Source organism: Pollicipes pollicipes, unplaced genomic scaffold (genome assembly GCF_011947565.3).
Source record: "Pollicipes pollicipes isolate AB1234 unplaced genomic scaffold, Ppol_2.1 Scaffold_7261;HRSCAF=8764_pilon_pilon_pilon, whole genome shotgun sequence".
Taxonomy (NCBI): domain Eukaryota; kingdom Metazoa; phylum Arthropoda; class Thecostraca; order Pollicipedomorpha; family Pollicipedidae; genus Pollicipes; species Pollicipes pollicipes.
The window spans coordinates 53,630,318-53,650,629 of record NW_023597054.1 but is presented as its reverse complement, the minus strand read 5'-3'; the positions used below and the strand labels follow the sequence as shown (position 1 = coordinate 53,650,629).

The following is a 20,312-nucleotide window of genomic DNA, read 5'->3' as shown; positions in this document are numbered from 1 at the left end:
GTCTTGTATTATTTTGATCACCATGACCTGCAAAATGTCGAACAAGGTCACTGACCTTAAATGAGCATGTGACCTTTTGCTTAGAAACAGTTCTCTAGGTTCTGGGGGCACCTTGGAGTCCAACCTGGAATTTGACCTTGTTTGACCTTATTTGACGTGAAGGTCATGACCTAGAAACCTAAAAATTTGACCGAAGTGAGTTTACGTAGGTTAGCACACCTTATAAATTTGATGTCTCTAGCTTTCTTAGTTCCTGAGATCTCAGAGACACCCCACCTGAGCGAAGGGTATCCAGCCGGCCACCCGGGCGCGTGTTAATCTTGCCTTGCACACGGCCTTGTCGTCGGAAGCTCCCTGATTGGCATCGGACTACTGAAAATTTCGCGCGTGGGTAGCAGCCTAGCGTCACCGATCAAGGAAGACGACCTACCAATGACGGATGCATCCGTGGCTGTCCTTAGAGGTGTTGTTGTTGCTTGCAGTCGTTGCGCTTTCGCCGAATCGGTATTCTGCAGAGTTTCCTCATACCGGATGGTGGTCGGTTTATCTAGTTTAGAGGCCATACGTTTGAGACAAGACGAATCACCTTGCTTGTTCCGCAGAACCATAGAGGCTCCACCCCACACAAACAGATCGCGAAACTCGACTGACGTGAGCAGAAAACAGATACCGTGAACCGCTGTCGCCGGCTGTAGTAACGTAAGACGTCTGCGGCGCACTAAGGCGCGTGCAACTCCCGGGGGATACGAGGGTCAAACGGCTCGTGCAATGTCCCTTTGCTTACATTACCACCAGGATTTACATAACCAATTATGCACTGCTCCTACCCACAATGGCGAGGTCCATCAAGCATCTTCATCCTCCTCGCCCCCGAAACCACTTATGCAGACTCTTAGCCGATCAGCGTCGCCGCCGTCGCCGCCGCCGGCACCGGAAACACCAGCAGCTCGTGGGACGAACGTGATACGTCTTACATAATATATATATATATATATATATATATATATATATATATATATATATATATATATATTATGTAAGATACTGATCTGATCTTTCCTGATCTGTGATCTGATAATTGATACTGATCGTTCCTTTTGTGATAGAGCACATCAGCTTCCTGCCGTTTCTAAAGAAAACATTCTTGTTTTCGGGACCAAGTCAGGTATACACACGTTGTGAATGGGTGGAACACAGTTGGCTTCTTGGTGGGTGTAAATTGTAAACAAAGTTTTTGGCTGACTTTCAAAGTGCCTAGGACGGTGGGTTTCATCGAAAACAATCAGAAAGTTCGGCTACATGATCTATTGTTTCAACTCATTAACAAGTTGGTAACTGGCGACGTTGGACCAAACTCTAAATTTTCGTCATTCGGTCAGAGCCTCTCAGTCTTGCTCAGTTTCGTTGCTTTCTTATCGACAGGTGAGCGTATAGTGCAGGAGGTTATTTTATTTGGTGTGTCCATCGCTGGCAGTCACTGCTGACTCATTCGTGCTGGATGGCAACCGCGTTATCATTTGGGTAACCACCACCATTCTATCGTGCTGGGCTGCTGCACAGCAGTGCAGTGACGTTAAAGGAAATGCTTCATATTTGAAGATCAGAAAGTTTGGCTACACGATGTATTGTCTCAACTCATTGGCAAGTTAGGTAACTGGCGACGTTGGACCAAACTCTAAACTTTTCGTCGTTCGATGAAAGCCAATCAATATTGTTCAAGTCTTCAACTTTCTTCTCGACAAGTGACCATATACTGCAGGAGGTTGCTTCATCAGGTATTTCAATCGGTAGCAGTCATTGCTAACTCATTCGTACTCGATGGCAACCGCGTGGTTATTTGGACAACCGCCACCATTCCCCCGTACTGGGCTGCCGCACAGAAATGCAGTGACCTTGAGGGAGTGCTTCACACTTGAAGATTTTGAAGCAAGCATGACATATGATGAAACAGGCTCACTCATAACTATTGGCATGATTTTTAAGTGGAAAAGATTGCTCTAGACAGCTCAATTCTCTATTTAGTAAACATACTCCTCAACGCGTTGTGGTTTGATTACGTCATCGTACTTTGCACAACATTGATTGAGAACTAATTGAAGGTCGTGATATTTGGAAATCGGTCCAAAAAACGCCATGTATAAATGACTCGGCAATCATATTTTCCTGGCCTTGATCACCGCATGGCTCATGGAATGACAGGATTTGAATGACGTCATTATGGCGTCATGAATGGCAGGGTGACTGCGATACTCTCCCCGAAGTACTCTTCCTATTTTCGCGGGCATGCAACTCAAAAACTAGAGGGGCTCAAAATTAAGAAGGTTACGAATGGCAGGGTTGTAAGCATCATCGAAAGATCTTCAAGATGGCTGTTTCAGTTCAACACCCCATATCAACGTGGAACACTCCCTTTGACTGCCGACATTCTGAGCTCTTTGCTGTCGCATCCACCTCCACTGTCCTCATTGGTCCGGGCCCCGAGCTCCGGTAGGCGGAGTTGCACGCACCGACAGGCTGAGCCTGATGGCAGCGGGGGAAGCCTCTCGGACAGGCGTACTGCTCCCATTAGCTGAAGTCATGTGCTTCGGCGAGCATGCATTTCGTGCTTTTCGTCTCGTGCAACGCAGCTTTTTCCAGCGACCAGCTGTGCTCAAGGGCGTGTGGCATCTCGCCTTGTCCATTTGCAGCTCTCTCTAAGGCGAGCCGCAGTGGCTGGCCGGCCAGCCGATAAGCCTTTATGGGATGGTGATCTTCGTGCCAAGCGCTTCGGGAGCGTGATTCGCCGTCTTTAAAGAGATGGCGCCGCGATGCCGGCTTCGCCAGCCGAGGAGACTTCTCCGCAAAACGCGTAACATGCCCCACGCCCATGTGGGAGAAGCTGACAGAGACAGTTTGGGGTGTTACCAACAAGTCCCGCGCCCGCGTGGGGGGGAGCTGACAGAGACAGTTCGGGGGTGTTACCAACAAGTCCAGCGCTCGCGTGGGAGGATATGACAGAAACACCTCGAGGTGTGATCGACAAGTACCGCACCCGCGTGAGAAGAACTGACAAAGACAGCTCGGGTGTCACCCACAATTCCTGCGCCCGTGTGGGAGAAGCTCACAGACACAGCTCGGGGTCCTACCGACACGTCCAGCGCCCGCGTGGGAGGAGCCGACGGAGACAACTCGGGGAGTTACCGACAAATCCACTCCGGCGCCGCGCGTCACACCAGCCCGGCGTGGGGTAAGCTCGCGCTAGAGCTTCGCCGGCAGGTCCGCAGCGCCGGGCTGGCCGCCCGCGCGGCCGACCAGCGGCGGCCGCGGCGTCCCGTACGGTGGCAGCAGCCGGGCCCGCTCGTCGCTGATCGCTTTGTAAACGGCTCGGCCGCGGTCGACTCGCGGATGGCTCCGTCTCAGGCCGCGGTTCGAGCCCACGCCGGCGGAAGGGCCAGATATGATAACGGGCTGAGCAACGACCTGATCGCCTGCTGATGTGGCTTAATGATCTCGCTTCGAACCATCGCGCAGCTGGCGCGGTCATCGACACGACCATCCGGCTCGACCTCCGCTTGCTGCGGGCTTGGAACGGACCCATTAAGCGCCGCGCCAACCTGCTCGGGCAGGTCCGGGTGTCGCATCAGCCCCCTGGTAACGAGAAGTTGGGGCCGACGCCGGCAGACGGCAGGTCGGATTACGCGCTACAATTACCCTGTTTACATGGGCAGCTGTGATTCGAATTGAGCCGGGACCCATCCTCGATCCGAACTATCCGGCCCATGTATACACTCACGCGCCGTTCCGCTGATTCGAATCGTGCGCCGGAGGAAATCCCTTCCCGTGAGAGGATCATCCGTTCAGGAAGGGATTTCGTCCGAATTATCGGCCGTCAGCTGTCTAAACAAAAAAAAAAAAAAGAAAAATGCCTGGCGCACGCAGGTCCGTTCATGGCCATTTCAGCTTTGTTTGGTGTTGCCGCTTTTCCACGGGTTTTTAGCTATTGCTCGAGACGGTCCAAGGCCAAGATGGTAAAGGAAAAGAGAAAGAAGGTGAAGTTGACACCATGCTGCTAAAACTACTCTTATTACTGAGGGCCTTGAGTGGCTAGCAGCACAGAAATGCTCACGTAATTTAGCCTTGCTAGGCGCTTGATCTATGCAGACAGCAGGCGTCGGCGGTGTTTGGTGTTATCTTTCCGCCTAAAGGTTAGATTAATTTACATCTGGGGCAGGCTCCATGCTTCCGGAAGCCGGACGGAGGTAATATGGTAATTTTATATAGCTTTGACTTGTTCTCACTTTAATTTTTGGATTGCTCAAATTCTTGCAGAGAATGCCTCGAAGTTTCTTTCATTAAGTTAATACCTGAAGGCCCCAGGAGTGTTTTTGCAGATGTTCCTTAAATTAGGATGCTGTTTGCTTGTCAGTTTAATTTGTGTGAGAAAGCTAGCTTAAAAATTGCTGCATGATATGATGGATGAACAAATATAGATCATTGCAGTCAGCTCGGAATGTGAACTTTTTTAATGGTAGGACCGAAATTGCCCAATGACGGGGTCAAAACAGCAAGAAAGCAAATGTGAACACTGGATGAAAATAGTTGTCATCATCACTCTGCCAAATCCAAGTTTGTGTGTTTCATGTGCAGGAAAACGGTGCATAAACTAACACCTAACATGATGTCACATGCTGCATGGAGAACACGTCTGTGTTGCATATCATCACCTGTTTTTGTACTGGTGATTTAACATGTCACCTAGGTGCTTTTTTGTGACAGGTGTCTTTGTAGGCCATGAGGTAGGTAATTCAACTGTTCAACAATTCTTGCAAGGAGTACCAATAGTTTCTTTCATTAAGTGAATACATAAATGCCCCAGGATTGATCTTGCAGACATCCCTCCTGTGACATGAACATTTGGTTGACCACCTATTGGCAGGAGGGATGTGCTGGATATTGGTGACTGGCTCATCAAGGAAATATGAAGTTACATCACACTGGTAGACCAACTGGCAAGGAAGCGGGGGCTGGAATATTTGTTTTTGATGTGATTAAGCTGTTTGCTGCTTGTCAGTTTAAGGTGTGTGAGATAGGTAACTCAATAATTCCTGCATGATGCAAAGGATCAACAAATATAGGCAATAGATCATTGCAGTCAGTGCAGAATGTGAACTATTTTTAATGATGGGACCAAAATTGCCCAGTGATGGTTCCAGAATGTCAAGAAAGCAAATGTGAGCACTGGATGAAAACAGCTGTCATCAGTACTCTGTCAAATCCAGGTTTGTGCATTCCATGTGGAAGAAAACTGCATAAACTAAGTAAACCTAACATAATGTCGCATGATGTGCAGAGAACATCTGTGGTGCACATCATTACCCGTTTTTGTACTGGTGAGTAAATATGTTTCCTTGGTGCTTTTTTGTGACATGTATCTTTGCAAACCATGAGGTGGATAATTGAGCTGTTGTTATAATTAATCATTTGTTATGAATTTTGAGCCCAGATTGCTTTTGTCATGACAGCTCTGGGGCTGGTTCACATGTTATGATCTTTGGACTGTGCAAACACAGCTATTTGTGCCACCTAGCCATCAGTCCATATCAGCCAATGCTGTTGACTGCAAGGATATCAAAGCAGTATTTCAACCCTAGTATGTCAAGAAAGCAAATAGCTGCATGCTGACTTGCCAGTGCATGCCAAGTCTAAATGGCAATCCTGCCCTCAGGTACTGATGATGCATTGGATGGGGAAAGACAACATAGTTACACAATTTTTGCCACTAACTACGTAGCATTCATGAGTCATTTCTGTAGCTAATGACACTCAAGGTGACGTCCATTCCTGCTGATTGCTTGAACTGCACGGCACCGGTGTCTAGCAATACCCTGCTCAGCTGAAATGCAATACGAAGATGACGTACTTGTCCTTCTGTGCGATCTTTGCTGGAGTGTGACCTCACTTGGGTGTCTTTGGAATCAAAAGTAGAGTACGCTGCGTCAGCACAGATCCGCATGGTTCTTACAACCTTCGCAGTGAGCCGGTAAGTCCTCTCGCCTGTGGTGTTCCCACCGGCAGCCGGGGTACTTCCTCCCCTGCAGGGGCTTGCGACGTTGCGTCCCCCCCCCCTCTCCCGTCCCTTGGCGACAGCATTCTTTTGTTGAGCTCGGCACCGCTCGGAAAGTTTTGCCGATCATGACCACCTGGAGCTTAAAACCAACCCTCGCTATCTCAGGACTAGACGTCTGTCAGAAGAACTTAAAAACGGCGAACAATAGCCAGTTAGTATTACTCGGGCACCGTTAAAGCGACGTTTGCCGTGAAATCGATGACGTCACACGTCGAGCGATGTATCTCAACAAACATATGCATTTTGGACGACCTCAGGGCCCTTTGGCGTTCATCAACAACTGTGGTGTGTCTCTGCACCGGACGCCAAACGAAAATGCATATTCTTGCGCGTCAGGATCACAACTCAATGTTAATAAGGATCAAGTTAGGTCAAGGTCTGGCCGGGTCATTCGACATTTGTATGTTCTCCAACCCATATGAACCACGGTGAAATTCGTTTCAAAATGCAACAGTCGTACCGAATTGTTCATCGCAGATGGGCATCACAAATCACTGGGTTCGAAACTGGTCCTTTACTCGGATTTGTCATAAATTTTGTGGTGTCCCAAATTTTCATCGGACCCCAAAAAGGCATGGTCTCATGCATTCTTCACGCATTCACCGGGAGTCATCCCCCACGCATCCCTCTGGATCTGCTCCTATCTTGTGGCGTCCCTAGAATTGGATTCCCCAAGAAAATAATTGACGTGACGGCCAGCAGTTGAGGCCTCTGGACTCCTCTCGTGGAACGGGCTGATCTAGAAATTCGGCAGAGTTACAGGCGCAGATAATATGGTATAAAGGCTATGGCGCACCAAAATGAAGGTTTTGTTGCCCGCTGCCCATGGGGGCCAATCCAGGATACTTTGTTCAGGATTTTCATCCAGAATGTCTTGCAGCAACGTTTTGACGATTGCCTTGCTTTCCACTTTCGACCGTTCCAGAAAGCGTGTAAATCTGCCGTCCAAAGGCAAAACCCCATTTGCCATTTTGCGCTTTTTACGTCATCTGACTCATCTACTCATGCTGATCTCGAGTAGTTAAACAATCATTTGAAATTGTCACATTCTTTTAGCTAAAAGTGTGTGGAAATCCAGCTATTGGTTTCAATGTCCGAATGCGGTATGAGAAGACGAATCAGATGACATAAAACACGCAAAATGGCTGGAAACGAACATATGGGGTTTTACCTTTGGACGGCAGACATACTTCCGTGCTGAGTGTACGTAACAGGCCGCGTACAGCAGACGGCCAGCTATCTGGCTGCCGGGGGTAGCCAGCGACGTTCACCGAAAACCGCGCAACATCGGGTGGATTCGCAAAAGCAGATAGCTAAGCACGGTTTGAGCATTCACAGTATTCGCATTCACCGTCATTTCTTCACTCTCCATCATATTTTGCACGTTCAGAGCAAAACCATTTGCTTAAAATAAAGTTGCTAGTGTATTGTACAGCGTTCTCACGACAAAAATATGCATCTACGGCGAAATCGAGGATGACACACTTCAGAGAGAAGTACCCTTCTTTAACATAAATGGAACAATTATGGTACGGCTTCATTTGGACATTTCGTCGCCCAACAGGTACGACACTACACCTTCTGATTGGCAAGGTAATAGACACCCCAAAACGTGTCCAAACGTCGTGCCTTATTCATGAACGCTTGCCCGAACAGAGCCATCGTTCACACCGTTTTGCCATTGCCGTTCGTGGCACCGCTGATGCCGGGATGCTCAGGACTGTGCTTCTGCTTCTTTTTCTTTTTCTCCTTCTTCTTCTTCTTGCGCTCCTTCTCGTCGTCGTTGCGCTTCTTCTTGTGCTTCTTCTCGGGCGGCTCGCCGGCGTCCGTGCCGTCCTGCGAGGACGTGTCGCCAGCGCGGTGCTTGTGTTTCTTGTGCTTGTGCTTCTTCTTCATGGGCGCCTGGCTGGTGAAGCGGTACTGCTCGGGCAGCTGGCGGTGGGAGGGGCGCTGTGTGAGGTCGCGCTCGCGCCGCGCCAGGTCCGGCTCAGCCCGCCTCGCACCCGTCCGCTCCCATCAGCCAGGCGGCGGCGACGGCCACCAGCCGCCGGCGCACATCAACAAGTCGGGAACACTTAGTCAATTAGAGGCCGACCGGACGGTGATCGGTCATCCGCCGCTGATCCGGTAATGGTAGCGATAATGTAGTGTCACGCAGCGCCAGACGGCAAGCCAAGCGCTGCTAACGGGAGTGGCATGGCACGCCACAGACCTGACAGACAACGAGAACATCACTTACATTAGTTTTATCGAAATGTCAACGAGATCTAGGATGTTTTTCGCAGGCACGATGGTACGTGTCGCGAAGGCACTTAGCGTTGCACTTAGTACTTAGCGTAAAGTTCACGACCCGGCCTTCCACCGTCCATTTCATATCTCGTCAGAAATGCTAATGTTTCGCCTCACTTCACCCCGGGACGGTAAAAAAGCTAGCTAAGCACGTTACTAATCCGTAAGAATACCTGTTACATCAGCCTAGAAATAACCTCAACCATGATCCTCGACCCCTTCCCTGTCACTCGGCTTCTCCGCGGCCGCTGCTCCGGGGCCGGGTCACACTCACAGGTCCCGCGTGCAGTCTGAAGCCGGTCAGCTGCAGATTGGTGAGCGGCACCAGCTCCTTCCCCACCACGGGTGGCTTCTCGATCAGCGACCGCAGCGAACTGCGACCAAACCAGGAACTGATCCAGGAGTCGCCACGGTAGAGCGAGGATCCCAGATCCCACAGGGCGCGGGTGGTGTTGTGGGGATACCAGAGTCCCGGCGTATGTCAGACGTGGTTGGTGTCGGCTAACCGGACGTTTGGTGACAATTTCCGGACAGAGTCGAGAGGAAGGATCGTCCCCAACTGGCCACGAAACACTTACGCATACGTAAGGCCCCTAATACAGCCGAGCTTACTGCAGCTCACGGTTTGCAGGCAATACAGCCAACCCTCAGGATGAGCTACCTGTTTACACGTACAATTGGGAAATGCGTATAGCAAAAAGCTACTCTGCAGGGACCGTGCGAACACACAATGCGATTACTGACAAATGTCACAACGTCACGTCACCCAATATCAGGTACACAAAGTGCTGATCAACACCGTGTTCAATGAATGGGACCTATTCGATTGTACATCGCGGGGCCCTTTGCAGCTCAATTGGGCCTAAGTGATCAACTGGTCTCTTTCTGGCACAACGCACAGACTAAATGGGCCAGAGGTTGGCGAAAAAGGCAACATTTTTCACAGATCACTTGGTGCGAGCCAGTAAACCAATAGCCACAGACTTCTACGAATTAGTTCATCGTTACATTCAAGGGAGTATAATACCTTGTTGGCTCTTTTCAAATTATCTCCTAGTTGAGAGGTCATTTTAGTATTTATCGTATGTTTAAAGCTAAAATTCATGTCATTTTGATGTCCACTACGTTTCATTTCCAATCAACCATAAGTAGCTTGGATAAGATAGCCAAAAAGAGCATTGCTTGTTATTTCTCTTCATTCCTAGCCTCCCCCACGGTATGGTTTTTATGACAATGTACAGGCGGGTATCGACCAACACCAGACGGCGCTGTTATCGCTTACTCATTACAACAGTATTCACGGGTGTTAGTTGACGGCTTATTGGTGCCATGTGCCGGTGTTGGTTTTTCATTACAAAGGCCTTGGGTCGGAGAAATCGGGATCAAGGTTAGATGATAACTTGGATAAGAATTTCACCAAACATGGGTAATAACGACCGTGTAATTTGGTAGCAGCGACTCAAGCGATTGTTCATGTGACAAAGGTGTGAAATCTTAAATACATTGCAATCACAAAACGGCTAGTAAGATCCTTATTCGTGCTTGTTTGAATAATTTCATGATGAATGCTTAATTTACAATAACTGTCTTCGTGATTTCAAGGTGAATAAGTTGTATGACTCAACGAAGTGCACCCAAGAGCTTTGTGCTGTATTGTTTGCAATTTTGCTGTTCGAATAGAAGAGAAGTAGGGGGCCGCTAGCATTTTTAAGTACTTGGGTACTTGTCATTGCGCGTGGAACACTTAGAGATGTTTGAGGGTGATTTACATCACTGAGAGATATTCCCCAGCCTAGTGACTGGAGTTTTACATGTTACTCATGCTCATGAGCTGAAACGTGCCTACACCTCCGTTTTTTTTGTGGGGAAAAAATCTTATACCGCCTTTAAACATATGATGGATATTGGTGAGCAAATGGCACCATTACATTGGTCGTGCATGCCCAGCACAAGACGTTCGGAAGGTTACCCAGACCGCCCTAACGACACAATAACACCATAATTTTCCTGCCATTCCACTGGCCCCGCGGCACGCAACGTTAAGGAACCACAATGATCGAATCGTTCATATCCGGCGTACGTGAGCACGGTTTCCAAATACAACTGTCGTCAGTTGGCTCTCAACCAATGTTATACAAGCTCTGCAAAAATGATCGCCCGAATTACCTTCCCTACTCGTAACACAACGCATTACACATCCTCCTAATTATTATTATATTATGTTCTTCCCATCCCTACATACATTTTTCTCAGTTATTATGGAAATAAGACTTGACCTTCAATACCTTAAGCATAGCACCATAACCGAGTATTTGGGTGCAACTCATTATCTTAAACTCACGGATAGATATGCATGAACACTGCGTAAAAGTAACGAAACATGAGTATATAACGAACTTTGTCTTAGTGAACATTTCCAGCCCATGTCGCCATCTCTCGCAAGATTGAAAAACTACAAGCGAGCGCAGTCATATCAACGTCCGTGACACAATCAATGACATATTGAACATATTTACTGAATAGAAAACTTTCGTTGTCTACAGCAGTTTCCACTCAAGAGTATGCCAATGGTAATAAGTGAGCTAATTTCATCATGCATGATGCTTGCTTCAATATCTTCAAATGTGAAACATTTCCTTCAAACATGGTATACCTACTCATGGTTCAATGACTAAAGCCTGAAGAATGTTGGTATACCTACTCATGGTTCAATGACTCTAAAGCCTGAAGAATGTATCAATGCATGCGCGGAGCTGTGAAGCAAGAGACCACCCAAACCAAGCCATTCTAGATATCCCATCTACACTCAGCGAGTGGCACATTTTGACAAAATAAGCACAGCACAGTCGATGGCTGTCAGGGCGCTGTTGCTGCTTGTTACCTGTTGTCCAAGGAACCAGGTGTGTCAATAACACCTGGAAGGTTTGTCAGGAAGGACGAAAGGGAGTCTTTCATCTTCTTTCCGGTGAACTTGTTGTAAGAATGCTCCAGATTGTGATGCGTCATAAGGTTTGTGGCTCCCGTTATTTCGTTCTCCACTGTAAAAGATGCAGGCTCTGGTGAGAAATGCTCGGCAGATGTGCTGAATATGAACATAATTTAAAAACAGTAATGCGACTCATCTGTGAGAATTCTCAAGACAGCTATTCCAAACTTCTGCGGCCATAACGCAGATTTTATGAACGCTACCAACAAGCAACTGCGATGTTTTCAAACCATCCGACTTCACGTCGAACGTTGGACAGGGCAGCGCCGAGTGCAGTGGCACGGGCCACCCGCCGGCCCCGAGCGTCCGCGCCGGCGCACGCGAGGCACGCGACCCCACCTGCCGGCTCCTTCATCAGGTAGAACGGGCCCGTGTGCACGATCGAGGCGCCCGTCTTGCCCAGCTGGATAGTGGTGCGTAGCGTGCCGGTCGAGTCCTGGCGCGGCACGGCCGGCGAGCGTACGCCGCGCGGCGAGCCCAGCGAGCCGGGCGACGGCGCCGAGTCGAGCCGCCGGAACGGCTCCGACGCCATCATCGACTCGAAGTCGGGCCCGAGGCCGACCGAGCCGAACTCAAGGCCGGCCTCGTCGGCGCCGTGCTCGCGCAGGCCCTGCTTCAGGTCGTAGAACGCCAGCGTGGCGCGCGGGGGGGGGGGGGGGACCAACCGGACGGGTTAGGCCGGCCTCACACCGGCGGACCAGCGCCAGACCGGCCGCCCGCCGTCCGGCTCAGGTACTGCACGGCCACCCGCCGCCCAGCTCAGGAACTACACGGCCAGCCAAGCGCCGGCGCAGTTACCACCTGCAATAGACAGGTTCATCAGCAAATTTGAATTCATCATGAATTTGAATACAATGTTGACTGATGACTTCCACACCATTTTCAGTTAACTTCCCCCTAAGGGCAGCGGATCGAGCTTCCAATGCCTCTTCTAAGTGAAGAATTGAGCTCCAATATCATATCCATGATTGTCCTTGCATTTTGTTATGGGCTGCTTCATCTAAGAGAAGGATAGGTTCAAAAGTGCTATGCAGTGATGCCATTTTGGGCAAGACAAATTGAATAAAAAATTGCTCTGGCTGAATAAAATTTTGAATTGAACAAAAAATTGCACCAAACAAATTGGATTCTCAGTGTTGCATCCACACCCCAAGAACTCTATGTCAGTCCAAACATTGTCCCATGTCATTTTGCTGATGAGGCATATATTTTTGGCTCAGTGCACATGGTGCATGGCAGTGCATGTGAGAACTTTACCTGCCATTCAATATATGCTTACTGTGAATATTGTCACCAGTGACCATGGGCACAGCTTGAATTATCTGATGCTGTTGATATAGCCAATGCCAGCTTGAAAACATTGCTAAACTAGCACCTCCCTGCATATTTCAAGGTTGATCCTTGTCAGAATGAGAACTCCAAACTCCCAAAGAAACAAACAGGAACCCAATGTCTTCCTTGTTGATATCAAGTAAGATGCTTCTCAAATTGAGTCACTCATGAATTAAGTTGTCTTAATTGTCCACACTGTACTGCATACTGGTGCCATTAGTTCCATCAATGGTCAGCAGTTAGAGGGCAAAGATGCTGTCAAGGTTGTTTCCATGTAATATCAATGTCATGCTATTTTATGTCCAAGATGTTGGGAGACTTGTTCCACATCTCACTGTGCTAGAACCCATACCTGGTGGCAGAGGTCCAGAACTGTCTCAGAAAGTGGGGGTGCCATGCCAGTTTTAAAGTTAATTTATGTGTGTCACCTTAGGCCATTGTTCAGCTTTTTTGGAAATTGGTAGGGTCATGGCATCCATGGACCTGCCATTCCTATGCCCACATCTAGCAGAGAAGTGGCACAGATCTTGTGGAGAACTATTACCAGTAAGAAGCCTTTTGTAAAATGGGACAAATGAGGTGATACAACACTGCCTGTTATTATCACACAAATGCCAAGACATGAGCATACAACACTGCCTGTTATCATCACACAAATGCCAAGACATGAGCATGTGGAGCTCACTACCCATGGGAGACCATATGGAATGTTATGGTTATGGTTATGTTATGGTTATGGTATGGTCTCCCATGGTTATGTTATGAATAGAATGGAGTACTGCCACTGATGAGTTGAATGGGCAGTCACACTCTCATTTACCATTTGTGCACAGCTTGACCAATGGTATTGCTGGAATGCCAACTGGCTATGCCATAGCCCATAGCTGCTATGGGCCTGCTAAGTATAAGCGATTTCAATTGAGAAGGCAAGTGAATTTGGAATAGCTCACCTACATGTCTGACATACATTTACAAAATACTAAGAGCAGGTGGATCCATGGTTTGGCTACTACTGAGCACAATAACACATATCTGGCAGCACATACATTATAGTCAGCACACATGAAGTGGCCCATCCTTTGGCAGCACAAGAATGATATACATACACACATATATATATATATATATATATATATATATATATATATCCACCTCAGCGCAAGTCTCATATTTCTGCCATACTTGGTCACTGAGATTGGATCCATCTCTGACCCTAGTCTCTACCTTTTCATCATTTCCACATTTGTTTCTCATGATGACCACACATGTAAGTAGAAAGTGAAGAAATTGCAGCATTGCAGAAATATGTGACCTGACGAGGCATGAGCCTAAATTGAGCCTAAACTGAAATCATTGCAAAAGATTATGTTGCCTCCCAAAAAATTAACTGTTCTATGATCAACAACTCCAAATATATAGCCTTGCCTGATTGGGCCCAGCCAGGCTACTAAAGCTGCAACATTCAGATTGCTTCATGTTAACATAATCTATGCAAGTAAAGTACAGCCTCTGCACAAATTTCATGGTCCGTTGATGTTGACTCACCTAGAATACAGCCCATGTATTCTCACTGATAATCTCATGGGATTCTGGATCCACTCATGGGATCTAGCTGCATGTCTGGTACAATGATGCTAATGCAATATAGGTGTCTCAATTTTGCATGATGTTGATCCAAGAAATTTCAAAGGATAAGCAGACCTTTGAATCCTAGTTGAGAGTCACTTGAACTTCAAAAAACCAGCTGGGAACTGTATGCATTAGGTACATGCAAGCTGAGAGAAAATGACACAGTAATTTGTCTTGAATACGTAACATACCTCAAAGGTATCTAAAAAAGGGACTTCTACTAAATGAATCGCTTGCAAACTGTAACATAAATAAACTGTAAGATGTTGTCCCAAAAAAGCATATGCTTAAATTGACTGCTTGCAACAGACATGAAAAGGACCCTTGTTGTGTTCAATACTGACCATTTTCATGCCAATTTTCCGCAAGACACCCTGGGCTAGATCCACTAGGAGAACTCCTTCTCAAAGCCCTTGGGTACAATAAAAAACATTAACCCTGTTTGTGTATGGTTACCACACCAAGAAAGGAAACACAAATTTACGGTTAAAGAGGAAGGCAACCAAGCGACACCCCCCCCCCCCCCCAAACCTATCTTGCGAAAATACATCCTCACTAGCTGATGCCGAGGCAAACTCAATATAAAGCCCGAGAAGCCAAACACTCACAAGTTACAATAATTAGTTACCTTTCGTAGATACCCGCACTCCAATTCCTCTCAAAGACCCCCACCCCGCCCTGATACCAAGATATCACCTCCCATCTCCGAGTTTGGGGAAGCATTCAAGGTTGATATATTACCTTGTCCTTGTGGGGAGGGTCTAAACAGCGGATCAAACCTGTTGACAGCCTCAAGCTCCGAGCCGACGGCACCCATCGACATCAAACTTTCACCATTCGATGTTACTTGGTCGGTGACATAGTCTTATATCACTTCGGTCACGTTAACCGTCACCAAAAATAAAAACCAGGAAAATCTTGTTGCAGATAATCCCATGCATCGAACCTATGAGACCGATCAGCATGAAATGTTCATCAATCGTTGCGCCGAAGTCGATATCCATCCTTTCCGGAACATGGTGACCGTAAGTCAACATAAAGGCCGTCAAAAATGCTTAAAACCACCAAAACTGGCAGCAGACGACCGCATGCTCCGAGTCTATGGCACCAATCACTGTAAGGTGTCAGATGACACTTATGTGCTGCTAGTAAATGTTTGCTTAGTTTGGCTAGCGCCGCTTCGAGGCGCTCGCGTTCCCCTCCTCCTGCCCCAGGTACCCCGGGCGAGAGACGCGGCCGTGGGGTCCAGGAGAGGGAAGGGAGTATCAAAGGAGAAGGCTCGGAGAGCCGCCGGCGCAAGGACGAACGCACCGACGGGACGGACTGCGTGTAGTGCCTGTGACGAGTGTGAAATACAGAAGGGACGTTGAACGTACTGAGTGTACCAGTGAGCCGGAGGCGACACAACAGAACAGCAGAACGTGCATCATCATTACCCTCACCAATCGATGTGCCATAGTCGACACCCCATCCCTCACGAACATGGTGACCGTGGGTGAGGTCAAAGGCTACCATAAATACCAAAAAACCGGAAAGCAGGATTGCAGACAGCCCCATGCCTGTCTGGAGGTGCAGACAGCCCCATGTCTGCAAGCTGACTTCATATGGTTTCAGCCGTGTTTGGTTACCTGTGATCTAACGAAAGATCACAATGTTTTGGTAAGGGTAGGATACCGACTATGGCGCATCGACTGATGAAAGTTCCATGCTGCCCGGTGCCTTAGGCTCGGAGCATGGGTTTTCTACAGGCAATTTTGGTGGTTTGGGGCATTTTTGGTGATCCTAAAACGTGACTCAAGGTCATCAGCCCTGGAAAATGTACGACAGATCGCTCATAATGCATCAAACAGTGAAAGTTTTGTGCTGATCGGTACCATAAGCTCGGAGTATGGGTTATCTGAAACCAATTTTGATGGCTTCGGGCGTTTTTGATAACGCTTGACCTGACCCAAGGTCACTGCATATTCTGGAGAGACTGGGATATTGAATTTGGCGCATCGATTGGTGGAGAAATTTTGTGTCGATCGGTGTCATGGGCTTTGAGCATGGCGTTGTCTGCAGCCCTGTTTTCCGGTTTGGGATTTATGGTGATCTTTGACGTGACCTAAGGTCACCACGTTCTGAAAGGGATATATCATCGACTAAGCGGCATCGATTGGTGAAGTTTGGTGTCGATCAGCAGACAGATCAGCAGATCTATAGGCTCGGAGCATGGGGTTGTCAACATGTTGGATGGGCCGCTTAGCCCTCCCTATCAGCTGCCCATATGACGTTACCGTTCTTTACATTATTTCAGATGGTTAATTTGCGTTCACTATTTCGCACACTATAGAGTCGCGCGATAGTCAGGTCTGAATGTTTGTCGAGCTATCAAGCTTTCAGGTTAAGGAGGTTATGAGGTTTCTTTATATCATGTTGCAGACTTGGCCAGACATAAGACATCACGTCTTCAAAGCTGTCTCTTTTTAAGATTGGTTAGGGGTTTCAGCCAAAAAGGTTGATGAAACCTTATCTAAAAATTTGGCCTCTCTGGAATTCAGCCACTTGGAGTTGCACCCTCGATGTAAAACTGAAAAGGAACTTCAAATATTTCGTAGATTCAAAATCGTTTTCCCGCGGAGAATGACCTTCCATTTCAAGTGAGCGCCTCCGTCCAATGGTGTGAACCGTCCTTACATAAGTTATGAAATTTCGAGCAGTTTGCTTGGTCCATCATCACGTTGAAACCAAGGTCAGGTCACACTAGTGCATCCATCATTTTATTGCTAGTGCAATACACACGACCACAAACGACGTCCGTTGTTCGATGCAAGGAACTGAATGATTTGATAAACCACAATCCTGCGTTCAGCAAATAAGCATCAGTTGTGCTGGCGGTCCACCGAGGTTGCCCAGTTATCCGAACCAACCGCGTTTTAAGGGCAATGGTCCGTCATTGACAGTGACTTTTGTCGACCTTTCTTGGTCCATTGGCGCCCGCACACATCCTTTCATGTGTCTTGTCTCGTGCAGCCCGGACCAGTCCTGCTCGGACCAGGCTGGAGATTCAGACTAGTTGGCTATCCTACGAGTACTGAATATTCCATCTTGTCCCCCGAGCGTGGCCATGTTTTGTCCAACGCAGTCAAGTCCCGTCCTGGATGTATTCATCCCTACTCCAGTCCCGTCATAGCTGTCCTCGTGTAAGGCCCGGTCCCAACTGCTCCGGCCGTTCCGTATCCTGATACGACTTGCCCAGGGACAGCCTGGTGCTGAAGCATCTGGGCTTATCTTGGACAGTTCGTCTCCGTACAGTCGCGGGCTGGCTATCTCTGTCTCCAATCCAATGCGGTAATGGCCGTCTCAATTCTGGCTGATGAGAACAGGGCGGTGCACTCCGGTCTTCTGCTGTCCTGGATGTATCTGATCTTGCCCTTTATTGGGGAATAACGACAGTTTGATTTTTGCCTCTCCCCTCTAAGAAGACAAAACCTATCCAAGGACGAGTTTCACTACACACCCTCTTCTCTTGACAACTTACTTCTGATTCGTGAAAGCTGAAGTTTAATCACCCGTTTCCGGTCCTGCATGCTCACACAGCGCAGGTTATAAGTAAATGCTCGGTATTTAACTTTACGAAACTACATGGCACATGGGGACGAGTCGGCCTGACCACAGCCGCGGCGGACCATAAAATGAATGTCGTCGAATCTGGTATAGCCTATAGGTTCTAGCGTGCATTTGTATGTACGCCTTCGCGGGCACCCGGGCTTTCTGTGACTTTCACCCACAGACACACATTGAACAGCATAAAACCTTGTCGGCGAAATAATTGTATCGAAACAAACAAACAAACGTTTGTTCAAACAATCCAAATTCATCTTGTAGCCACCTCCTCATCGAACATCGCCTCAGATAGCTGTGCGTCACTGATTGAACTTCACTTGAACAAAGTCCTGACTGCCTGCCTGCGTACTGCGTCAAGTCCCACTCAAAAGCAGTACGATCAGCAATGACGACGTGGGCCTCTCCCGCGAGATAGCGGGCGATGGGCGTCCGATACATGACAAGCGACTTCCCGCTGTCGGCCGCTCAGTGCCGCCACCGCCGCCGACCATGTCAGCAAAGCAGGCTCACGACAACCCGGCGCTGGAGGAGGGCTCCAGCGCTGGCCTCTCCGGCGAGCGCCGCGACCCGCAGCCGGACTTCGTGATCGGCGGCGCCGACAGCGACTCGTCCCTCGACTGTTTCTCCGCGCTGATCATCGGCCTCTCGTACCTGCTGTTCATTGTCACGTCGCCGCTGACCGTGTGGATGTGCATCAAGATCGTGCAGGAGTACGAGCGGGCGGTGATCTTCCGGCTGGGCCGGCTGCGGAGCGGCGGCGCCGTCGGCCCCGGCTGGTTCTTCGTGCTGCCCTGCATCGACGCGTACTCCAAGGTGGACCTGCGCAGCGTGTCGTTCGACGTGCCACCGCAGGAGATCCTCACCAAGGACTCGGTCACCGTGGCCGTGGACGCCGTCGTCTACTACCGCGTCTCCAACCCGACCGTGTCCGTGGCCAACGTGGAGGACTACGCGCGCAACACGCGGCTGCTGGCCGCCACCACGCTGCGCAACGCGCTGGGGACGCGCACCCTGTCCGAGATCCTGTGCGAGCGCGAGGAGATATCGACGCACATGCAGGAGACCCTGGACGAGGCAACCGACCCGTGGGGCGTCAAAGTGGAGCGGGTGGAGATCAAGGACGTGCGCCTGCCGATGCAGCTGCAGCGCGCCATGGCGGCGGAGGCCGAGGCCAGTCGCGAGGCCAAGGCCAAGGTGATCGCCGCCGAGGGTGAGATGCGCGCCTCGCGCTCCCTGAAGGAGGCGGCTGACGTCATCAATGAGAGTCCAGCCGCGCTGCAGCTGCGGTACCTGCAGACGCTGAACACCATCTCGGCCGAGAAGAACTCCACCATCATCTTCCCGCTACCGGTGGATATCCTTGGGTCGGTGATGAAGAACAAGTAGGAGGCCGACGTGCTGATCCGCGGCACGATCCGTGGCACGGCGGCCCCGCCTATCAGATGCCTGATCGGTTGGGAATGCGCCATGGATATCTTAGCTTCAAACACAAGCAGTCGTGATCTTTTCTCAAAGACTGGGTAGCACGCGACGAGTAGAACGGTTTCGTGATCCACACCTTATGTCCACTTCTTTGATGTTCCGTAACTTAAGTCTTCGACGGCGCCAAATGGTATGCGTTTTCCGTGCAATCCTGCCCGTGTTTACTTGCTCCGTTGTATTCAAATACCCGATGCACGTTATTCCGTAGCATGCGATTGAGAAGTTGTGGCCTTCCAGACAGTCCGACACTGCGCACGCTGCCGCCCCAGGTATTGCGTCTTCCCGGGCCGCTGTTTAAACGCCGCCTGCCCAGCCTGTCGCCTGCGCCGGACTGGCATGCTGTTATTATCGTTCAAAAGTTTATGCTTTGTAGGCTGCGGTGACTGCGGGGTACAATATCATGTGATCATGGCGACATGGATACATTCCAACGTGGTATTTTTCGACATAAAAGACAAGCTGATTGCGGATTGCCTGAATGAAGTCTGTTTCTGTATCTGCATTTGATAAAGTCCCAAATGTACTATTTGACACTAACAAGCCGGCTTGACTTGTCCAAGTTCAGTGACACCAATTTTCGGTGATCCATGATTTTTACATGGACTAGTTTAATACGCATGGTGAATTTTCGGAACCATAGGCGTTTTTTAATAAAATAACATCTGCCTATTTCTGACAACTTCGGCGGGCGCAGTAGGCTGGGAATTGGTTCCGTAATAAATATTATATATATATATATATATATATACATATATTCATATATATATATATATATATATATATATATCTCTCCTCTCTCTCTCTCTCTCTCTCTCTCATCTATCATCATCATCATCATCATCATCATCATCATCATCATCATCATCATCATCATCATCATCA

At 48.8% G+C, this 20,312-nt stretch overlaps 2 protein-coding genes across 2 annotated transcripts; one reads left to right on the top strand and one right to left on the bottom strand.

Annotated features, from left to right (window-relative positions):
- Window positions 1-7,511: 7,511 nt before the first annotated feature.
- On the bottom strand, window positions 7,512-15,057 carry MED19 (mediator complex subunit 19). The gene is made up of 5 exons (XM_037235817.1): window positions 14,971-15,057; window positions 11,721-12,182; window positions 11,277-11,433; window positions 8,670-8,769; window positions 7,512-8,038 (listed from the first exon to the last, which is right to left on the bottom strand). Exons 2-5 carry the CDS (start codon window positions 11,914-11,916, stop codon window positions 7,772-7,774), a joined length of 720 nt encoding a protein of 239 aa, XP_037091712.1. The 5' UTR covers window positions 11,917-12,182; window positions 14,971-15,057; the 3' UTR covers window positions 7,512-7,771.
- Window positions 15,058-18,202: 3,145 nt separating this feature from the next.
- On the top strand, window positions 18,203-20,139 carry LOC119111935 (band 7 protein AGAP004871-like). Its single transcript, XM_037235815.1, has one exon. It carries the CDS (start codon window positions 18,438-18,440, stop codon window positions 19,332-19,334), a length of 897 nt encoding a protein of 298 aa, XP_037091710.1. The 5' UTR covers window positions 18,203-18,437; the 3' UTR covers window positions 19,335-20,139.
- Window positions 20,140-20,312: the final 173 nt, after the last annotated feature.